The sequence below is a fragment of the Leuresthes tenuis genome, unplaced genomic scaffold (assembly GCF_036924035.1).
Source record: "Leuresthes tenuis unplaced genomic scaffold, fLeuTen1.0.hap1 SCAF_12, whole genome shotgun sequence".
Classification (NCBI taxonomy): Eukaryota; Metazoa; Chordata; class Actinopteri; order Atheriniformes; family Atherinopsidae; genus Leuresthes; species Leuresthes tenuis.
In genome coordinates, this window is record NW_027325366.1 from 14,784,682 (window position 1) to 14,794,602 (window position 9,921).

General features: G+C 38.7%; 1 protein-coding gene across 1 annotated transcript in view; it reads left to right on the forward strand.

Annotated features, from left to right (window-relative positions):
* cerkl (CERK like autophagy regulator) overlaps window positions 1–9,598 on the forward strand; it is a 45,462-nt gene extending 35,864 nt beyond the window's left edge. Inside the window, exons 8-14 of the mRNA XM_072396573.1 lie at window positions 1,464–1,641; window positions 1,890–1,955; window positions 3,808–3,839; window positions 3,945–4,053; window positions 4,178–4,274; window positions 6,809–7,005; window positions 8,614–9,598. Coding sequence (XP_072252674.1) covers window positions 1,464–1,641; window positions 1,890–1,955; window positions 3,808–3,839; window positions 3,945–4,053; window positions 4,178–4,274; window positions 6,809–7,005; window positions 8,614–8,692 — 758 coding nt within the window. The 3' untranslated portion in view covers window positions 8,693–9,598. The remainder of the gene's footprint in view (window positions 1–1,463; window positions 1,642–1,889; window positions 1,956–3,807; window positions 3,840–3,944; window positions 4,054–4,177; window positions 4,275–6,808; window positions 7,006–8,613) is intronic.
* Window positions 9,599–9,921: the final 323 nt, after the last annotated feature.

Consider the following 9,921-nt stretch of genomic DNA (forward strand, 5'->3'; position numbering starts at 1 on the left):
AGTTTATAGTATATACAGTGAAATCAGTCACCTTTTTGTTTGTTTCTCAGGACAGTCCACATCCACAGAACTCTGTCCAAACTGCTAAATAAGTAAATAAATTGTGCATACTTTCTCTTTTCTTAAACATGAAAACAAAGGCTTTGCAGGCACCAAAAAGTCTAAAGTACATATGTGACATCTTGACATGTCGATCGTTTTAGTTTGCTGTTGTGAGACGCTGCAAAGTACCTTTGCACTGGTTATTATTTGTGCAGTAAAGGAAATGTATGAACATTAGTTGGACATTTGAGAAGTGCTGCAGGTTTGATCTTAGTGACACACTGACTGTCTCAGCATTAATACCCACACAAACACACTGTCGGCATGCCATATGGTGAGGAAATCAGATTCTGTCCAGAGAGACAGACAGGCAGTCAGTCAGACAGGTGGAGAGACGCTGCAGTTCAGTAGGTTAGAGCAGGTATGTGGCCAGATGGCACACTGGGTGTGTATACGTGTGTGTGTATAGCTGTCTAAGAGCTGATCAAGCATCTTCCTTAATGCTCTTGATGAGGAAATTTGTTGTTTTTCATTCCATTTGCTCTTATGCCTTGTGCTGCATTCACACACTGTGGGTAAACAGAAATGAAACAGTGTTAATAACTGGTTCACCCCATACATTTAGCATTTCAGGGAAGATTTTCTTACATTGGAAGGCTGAATTATTTGAGGAACAGCATCTGATGGTCATTGCTTTCTCACTGCATGGTTATATTCTGTTGGTTAAACACAAGACCTGTACAAAACACAGCTGCTGCAAATGTTATCACGTGTGTATTGATAAGAAATAAATGACAATAATTCATTTGATCTAGTTTTCTTTTTTTTTTACATGACATGGCTAGTTTTAAGTTGGTATCCTTTAGCAACACCACAAGGTGAATTGGTTTTTTTTTTCATATCATAAAAGAAGAAGCGGTGGTTACACCTATCATCAAGAGCTGTTATTTCCAACTTTACAGGAATAACTTCAGGTGGGCATTTTATACAGTTTTTTTCTAGTGTCGTAATACCTGCTTGTTGAGATTTTCATCCACTCCTATCGTCACAGTGATTGTTTCTGGCACAGCACTTTGTGCAGTCCCTCAAACAGCAAAATCAAAACATAATATTTTAAGCATTGTGGTTCACTTTTCATAAAATGTTCTTCAACTCCAACTTTGGTCCAGAGGAGATTATTCCAAAAGGCCTGGCCTTTGTTCAAACTGGCAAACTCTACTGACTTGCATCAGACAACTCTTGACATGATTTTGCTGCAGCTGCTTGTTCTGGTCGTGCCTCTCGCCCAATGGCAGCTGGGATCTGTTTATCAAGTAATAAAAATCTGGTAAATCAATCCGTTTTAGGGCAAAGACATGATTTTAGTGGTCATATAATGTCTTCAGAGGTTATGGAAACATGTTTCCTCTCTCTGTCTGCAGGTCACCTGCAGCAGGTGGACATGTGCAGCTTCTCGTCTCTCGGTCAGCTGGTTCGTTTTGGTTTCTCTGCCATGTTTGGTTTTGGTGGGCAGAGCTTAGCACGGGCGGAGAAGAAGAGGTGGATGCCATCATCACGACGACGAGAGTACGCTCTGGTGAAGACGCTGGCCAGGCTGAGGTGACCTACATGCGTATTAAATTATTTATTTACTGTCCAGAGATAGAGGGCATTTGTTGTTCATTTGTTGTGATTTTAAAGTATTCTGGAACAAAAATCATAATGTTATTTAGATAAAGTGCCTTGCATTAAGATTCAAATAAGTGACATGAGTATATTTCCAGCATGTACACCATCATATTCCTTTTTAGCATTTAGCGCAAAGCACGGTGGTCTCATAGCTTCTCATTTATTTCTCTCTCTTTCAGACCAGAGGACTGTCAGCTGTCTTTTTTACCAGCAAAGAAGTCAAGCTACAATTTGTTCGGGCAACGGTGAGACACAATAGACAGTATGCATATGTTTGTTTTGTTGTCTCAGTTATCGACTGAGCTCTGACTGAAGCCAGCTACAGAGGAGTGTTACATTTACATTTGCTTGGTTTTTGTCTGTTCTTTGTGACAATTGGGTTTTTTTCTTGGTGTACCCACAAGCCCACCATATTAAGTCAAGTCAAGTTAAATTTACTTATATAGCACATTTCATGTACAAAACAATTCAAAGTGCTTTACATAAAATAAAAGCATTGCAGCAGGGAGTGGAAGAAGCATTAAAAATATGTAAAAGAATATAAAGAGAAAGAAATAAAATAATTAAAATGAATAAAAACAAGCAACAGTCTAGATAAAAGATATCATGCAGATTTAATGCATAGATACATGAGAAAAGAAATGTTTTTAACCTGGATTTAAAAATGTCTACATTTGGTGACAGTTTCATCTCCACTGGCAGTTTCTCCCACTTGTTTGCAGCATAACAGCTAAATGCTGCTTCTCCATGTTTAGTCTGGACTCTGGACTGGACTAGATGAGATGAGTCCTTGGATCTAAGAGCTCTGCTGGGTTTATATTCTCTGAACATATCACAGATGTATTTTGGGCCTAAACCGTTCTGGGATTTGTAAACCATCAGTAGGCTTTTAATATCTATTCTGTGACTGACCGGATGCCAGTGTAAAGATTTTAAAACTGATGTGATGTGTTCAGATGTCTTGATCCTGGTTAAAACTCTAGCAGCAGCGTTCTGGTGTTTGTCCTAAGGTAAAACATTAATATTAAAGCAAAATAGAAGGCTGAAATGAACTATAATTACAGATAAACAGAAACCTTGTTTAGTTGCAGTTCAGTTGCTCATGAATTCCATTGTTTTACTTGATTTTTACATTTATATATATATATATATATATATTTATACACAATAAGGGATTAATTAAAACTTTATTCTCCAACTTTCTCACTTAAGTTCATACTGTATCATTTTAATATCAAACAGCCTTAAAAAAGCTTGACCTTATTAATTTTTTCAACTGAAATATTATATTGAGCTTTGGCAAGCCTTTGCTCTTTGCAGTCACTTTTTGAATAATTTTATTTGTGCAGGCCTGTTTAAAGAAGCACTTTGTAGGGAACTTTCAAAAGAAATTAGTCAAAAATGTTGCTGAAATATAATACGTCTTTCTTTACCAGTGCATTGCTCTCCTTTTAGAGTGAGAAAGAGCAAAGGGAAATCCGTGTGCCTAATGTTAACTTTACCAGCGTCCATTACGAAAAGTCAGAAGCAGAATCTTCATCTTCATGGTCTGACTGCTGAATCTCTGAGAGTCCAATAAAGAGATCAGTGCTGATCAATGATCTTAATGTTCATGCGTGGAAGAAAGTAAGAAAAAAACAGATAAACAAGCTACTTAGTTTAGCTGCCCCAACACACGTATAGATAGTGGTTTACTTACAGCTCAGCAATAGATTGTTTTTCTGTACTTGTCAGTTGTCACCTGTCTGCAGCATTGAAACAACACCAACATTTACTGTTGTTTGACTGAAGTGCGTCTATGCTGCCAATCTGATTAGCACAATAGATAATAGTGACTCACTATCCCATCAAGTGACATAAAGTGGTACAAGAAACCGCTGCAAAGCAAGGCTTAGTTGTTCAATTTTAATGGTTCAAAAATCTATTTTTGAAATCACAAACCTCACCTTTAATGTTTAATTATAATGTTGTCTAAATGCTGTTGTGCTGGCAGAACAGCAGGCTTTATTAGTGTTTAACAGCTGTTTCTTTTGGTTTCAGTTCAGTAGAGAAATGTTTTGTGCTTGTTTATAAATCAGTGTCTCCCCAACCTTTCAGAGACCAGGATCAAGATCAGGACCAAGAGTCAGGTGAGCGCCATTTTTTTGCTCTTCAAATGGACCCCTCTCGAGCTGGTTCCGATTTCTGTCAGATTGTCTGTTTTAACTTTGGCTTTTTCTGATCGGTCGCTGCAGACGGGGAGGAATCTTGGACCACCAGTCAAGGCCTGTATCTGAGCATCAGCATCATGTCCATTCCTTGTTTGAGTCCACACGCACCTCGAGGACTGGCTCCGAACACCAGGTAAACTGCGTACAGTGAGTGGTCGCTTCCTCTGAGCTGTGACCTGGAACGGATCACACTGCAGGTTAATTCATGTTGTGTCTGCTTCTGCTAACACCCATTTCCACTTCCTCTTTTGTGACAGTTTAGCAAATGGCAGTGCATCGCTGATCGCAGTAGGAAATGCATGCAGGTCAGAGTTCATCAAACACCTAAAGAGATACAGCGGCTCTACTGGACAGGTGAGAGCAGCGTCAATACATATTTGCCATTTCAGAACAACCTGCAAATAGAATTTATTCTACGCCCTCGTTAGTGAAGTGGCATTTGCTTGTAACTTATTCAAATCATTTATTGAATCTTTTAGTTTTAGGGTTTAAATATTTGTAAATTAAAAGCTAAAACAACTGCAACCCATGGATGTTAAATCATCTTTTACTGGTTAAAACTCATCTAAATCATATCGTCTAAATAAACTTATCTCGTCTAAATACTGAAGGCCCAGATTCAGATAAATAAAGACAAAAGTGAAATTTCAAAACTTTTTTCAAAGATGCTTGGTGTCACATTGCCACCCCTTAGCTGTTTTTTTTTTTTTCAAATGCAGGTACAGCCACTAACACACTCACTAATTAAGTCTTTTTTCCATCAGTCATTTCCAGTGATAATACGCTCATGCTCAGAGCTCTGGGGGCTACAAAGTACTTACAGCCTGTCCAGTAGCTGCCTCTGTCTCCCAGGGAGTAAGCCTGTGACTGCATTAATGTGACAAAACGATTATATTGTATTCTGCAGGCTGTGTTGAACCACAGTCTCTAAGAATCACAACTTTCTGAAATAATTAGGCTAGTTTATCGTTTTGGATTGAACGTCAGATGTCAGAGAGTGAGCTGCCTGCTCTCTTTCAGACAGTAAAACCGTCACTTTTTGCCAGTAAAATGTTGCTGCGACAAATACTACGTATTTGTCCATAACACAAACACCCCTGCATGTTACAGAAAGTTTTCTTTTGGTGTCGAATATCCACACAAACCAGCATGTAACAATTATACCTGAGAGCGTTGATAAATGGGCAGCATCTGATGCTCAGGAATGAGAATGTTTTGACACATTGTTAGCAATCAGCTTGTGAACATAGAAGAGCATTTCATTTAGCACTTGAAGAGACAAATAACTTGCTTCAGAGGATGGTTGGAACCAATAACTGAGCTTTTTTCAGGGATGCGGAGCACAAAATCTTTGCTTGACTGCCGACAGCACCTTCACTTTTAGAGAAAGGCAAAACAGGACACAAACAAACTGGAGTCATCCGTAAAGTGGGTCCTACCAGTTATCTCACTCCTGACATCCTTCTGGGGTGAAAAAAAAGAGTTAATCAGTAGATTAGCCTGGTTCCACATGGACTGATGTGGCCTGAGACACCGCACACTAACCCACTTTCTAAATATACTGACAGCGAGCAGTTCACTGTCCTGCAGAATAAACAGGCTGTTTACTGACTGACCTACATCCTGTTAGCCTCTGTTATAACAGTAAACATGACCAGCCAGGGCATCAAGGTGGAAACGTCAGCATATAGACCTGATAGCTCGAGTCTGTCGGGTGTGTTTTGTTCATTCTCTGTCCTTTAAAAGGTTAGACACATCTTTACTTTTGGGGCTCTTCCAAAGTTGCAGGCCTTTTAGCAGAAATCTTCCACCGCGTCTGTGTCCCCTAATATAGTCTCGAGGTATAAAGATAGAAACAAAAAAAAGATTGTTTTTTTCACTGAAAACATACTTTTTCTTTAGCAAAGCACAAAAAAACCTTTAAGAAAATAAAAGAAAATATCAGCTATCTGTGTAAGTTTTACAAGGGAATTGTCTTGTAAATGAGTGAATGTATTAGGTGTATTAAAAATCACCTCTTTAGGAAACATTGATAAAGATTATGCACAGTAGATCTGATGGTTCGGGAGGATGTGGACAATAGAAGACTTTGGGTAGGTCATATAAAGGAGAGCATTTAATTGCTTGAAACAGAGCTACAGTGATTTAATTTCTAAATGAATCTGCTTGATATTTTCCTGATCGGCTCATTAATTCATCAACTGAAAATGTGACAGTAGTAGGGTCATAGTCGTATTCATCATTTGATCAAAATGAATTTTGCTATCATTAAAAAGTAAAAGCTAGAAATGGCAGCTGAAACCTGCAACTTGAATAGACTAAGCTTTTTTAACATGTTTTATTGAACTGACCAAAAACTCAAAAAGCAGGAAAGCAGGATACATTTATTCACGTGAATCTCTCCTTGAGGAACAGATTTATATAAAGAAGAGAGCAAACCTGCAAGACAGACTAACGGGCAAAGGACGGACTGTCTGCTGGTCTTTGCTGCCCCCTGTTGGAGATTCATGGTGTTACAGCAGAAGACAGTAAACCGGAAGGAGCTCAGACACATTTACAAGCTGCTTACTGAGGATTTTAACAAGCCTCTCTGCCTTCCTGGAATTAGCTCTGACACACGCAAACTTGATTTTCTATTTCTCTATCCTTCACCTTGACTTAATGCATTTCACAGTCACAGCTTCATGCCTAAACATTACCATAACCTAATTATAACCCCAACTATAAAACCAGCTATTTTAAACCTGTTGGGGCCCACCATTTGGTTCCCACAAAGCATTTTGATCCAACAATTGAAGTGGGGTCCTTGTTTTCAGACCTTATGAATTTAGAAAAACAAGTACACGTACACACACACATATTTTGACCATCTGATTGCCCCTCTGCAGTTCAGCTTCGCCTTCGTGGAGACGCATTCTGTGTCAGCAGTGAAGATCCGCCCCCACTCACTGATTGGCTGGTCTGAGGAGGAGAGCGAGGAAGAGGGCGACTCCAAAACCACACCCATCATCCAATCCGAGGGAGCCGCCTTCCCCTGGAACATCGACGGAGAGCTAGTGGAGATTGCTAATGAAGTGCTCATCAGGTGGATTAATCAGTGACGTTTTTACCATCATGTGTCAATGCGGCGATCAGAAATGTTATTACACTAAACAAAACAGGGCTTCAGCTATCAATTGATGTAATTATTGACTAATTTACTGGATATCCTTAAAATTCTGCCCTTAACTGAAGTAGTGAGAAATTACAACACTTATGTGTATTTTCCAAGAGCAAACAAGGCCTCTATTGAGGGGTCAGTTTACCCAAATTACAGTGTTTTTCCTCACTTTCATCTTTCTGTGCAGATAACATTTGCCCCATTTGTAAAAAGACATTTCAGATTCAACATAAACCGTGTCTGCACTAGTGCTCTTCCTCCTCAGTGTTTTTAGTTTTATACAGATCAGGTCCGTCAGAAACTGGCCAGCATTGTGTGAGCGAAGCTGTATGAAGGATACAAAACACGTGAACCGTCTCCACTGTAATTACTGACAGGTTTGCAGCATTACAAGACGGGTGAATTTGGGTCATTTAGAACTGTTATTTTAACCGTCGAAGCCTTCAAGGTTAATTACATGATCATATTCAGACGATAAGAGTCACAGTCAGGAATTCAGCTAAAACTAACTCTGAAATACAAGCAGATGGTAAATTAAAGCTTAAAATATCCAATAACTTATATTACGATGACACAATACACCGATAAGACGCTGTGTATATGCACAGATTAAATAATTACTGTTGTGTTTTTTCTCTAATTCATGATCACTGCACCCTGTGGATTAATTTTTTTTCTTCTCAGGAGTTTTTTTCATGATGTGATTAATGCGTCTCAATAAAGTTTTTTTTCCCTTTCATTTCATCCATATGGGTTGAAATGAAAAACAAAATCTGTACTGATAGTCTCCAACCAGCCTCTGTTAGCACGAATACGGCGTTCTGTGTTGGGTTTTTTACTGTTTAACCTCAAAACAGTTGCATAACTCCACATAACACTTAGACTCACAGATAATGTGGCTGAATGTTTTAATTACTCCTGTGTGTATAAAGTCACTGAGGCTCAGACTGTGTGAGTAAATCAAGTGAGCAGAATGTACTGTTAAGATGTCCAACTCAGAAAATCTTGTCAGTTATTTTGATTTGAAAGGGGGCATATCAGCGTTTTTTAAGCAGAATTGTAAATTCTCCTACATCTAGAAATCCGTTCCGTTCTGTGCAGGGGGGTGACAGCAGTGGTCTAGTTGAACTTCAACAGTAGCTTAACCACGCATGTTCACATACTTGATGACACGGTATATTGTATGCAGGTATTCCTCCTCCTTTCATGCCCTTCAGACATCTTGAAGTCATCGTAAACTTGAACTAAATGAAACAAAATGTTTAATTTTCAAGGGTCCTCGTTTCCAGTTTGCATCATTCTGACAGCCACATGCCTTAAGGTAAAGGAATGGGAATAGTGGGATGGATTCACATAAACATCACAGTGATCTACAGCAATGGAAAAACGGATTTCTCACAGGACAAACTGTTTCCGTCTCACAGAGAGGAAAATTATTTACGAATCAGAAAGGTTTATTCTTTTAGACACTGTTACATTCACAACATTAAACCGCACATCTGTAAACATGTTTTTGTTTTTTTTTGCATTCAGAGTCCATCCCAGACTTATCACTCTGTACGGGGAGGAGGTGGACGAGGCCGAGTCGACCGTCTCCTGCAGCTGCATCTGAGACCAGGTGGCGCCGATGCGTGCTGAGACCAACCCGCATCGCCGGAATAACCACTAAGACCCAACAACACCATTTCTGGACCTTGTTTGGTTTCCATGGCAATGTGACGGCATGGAAAAAGTACAGGAAAAAAACGTGCGTAAAGTTGTGGAAAAAGTTCTCCAGTTTCACGTTTTGTAAAAGCTTTTTAATCGGAGCAGCTGCATCTCTGAAGCTAACTGTGCTTCTTCATGGTTTATGTTTTAGTTGTAAAGCTGGCTGAATGGGACTATTTTACATTCAAACAATGTTTACATTTTTCCACGTTTTAACGACCCATTTCTTCTTTTTCATATAACAAATTTAGTCTTGCATTAAACAAATATTCCTCTGTATAATGAGATTCTTTATTTCAGCCGATTCCTGATTTTATTCCTCCTTGTTCGAATAATCTTTGTGAGTCTTTTTCTGTTGACAACCGGTGCGCAAAGACTGTGCCGGTGTTATGTGTTAATATGTCACAACTCTTTACCTTTTTTTTTCCTTTTTAAAACTCCTGAGGATGCTGTGATCATAATAATAATAACAGAAAAAACAAGTTGTTTAAATAGAAAATCTTTTAATAGAAAAGTATTTGAAAAAGCAGTGTGACTCTCCAGTGCAGAACAAATCCTTATAAAAACAAAGTCATTTCTGAAAATATTTGTGTCTGTGATGTGTATTTTCTGATACTTAAATAAAAGGGATGGGTAGAAGCTGTTTTAACGGTTTACATTCACAGAATGCAAGAAGTTAAAACCCTGATCTGAACATATTTTATTAAACTTTTTTTCCATGCTGATTTCAAGTAGTCATCCATTATTCAACCCTGCGTCTAATACGTCTTTTACAGCACTTTCACAGACAAAAGCACCTTATAAATTACATTTTTTTTAAAAATCATTATTTATGTAGACTTCATGGATGAAGCTTCCCAAGAATCAGACCTTTTCTGATTTGGTCAGATCACCCTCCTGACTGTGGGTGGGGGTCAGGATTCAGGTGTGTTTTCTTTAGAATTCAAATTATTCCTACACAACTGGGAGTCAAGATGTTTTGTGACATAATTATCTGTCATCAGTGATGCCAAGGCAGTTTTTTTTAATGCGTAAAATATGGAAAACATGTGCACTTGCAGTGAGCAAATTGTGCCTTAAAATTCCTGAGTTTAATCGATGGTGTCGTCGGGCGTTTAGGGGAAACGCAAACAA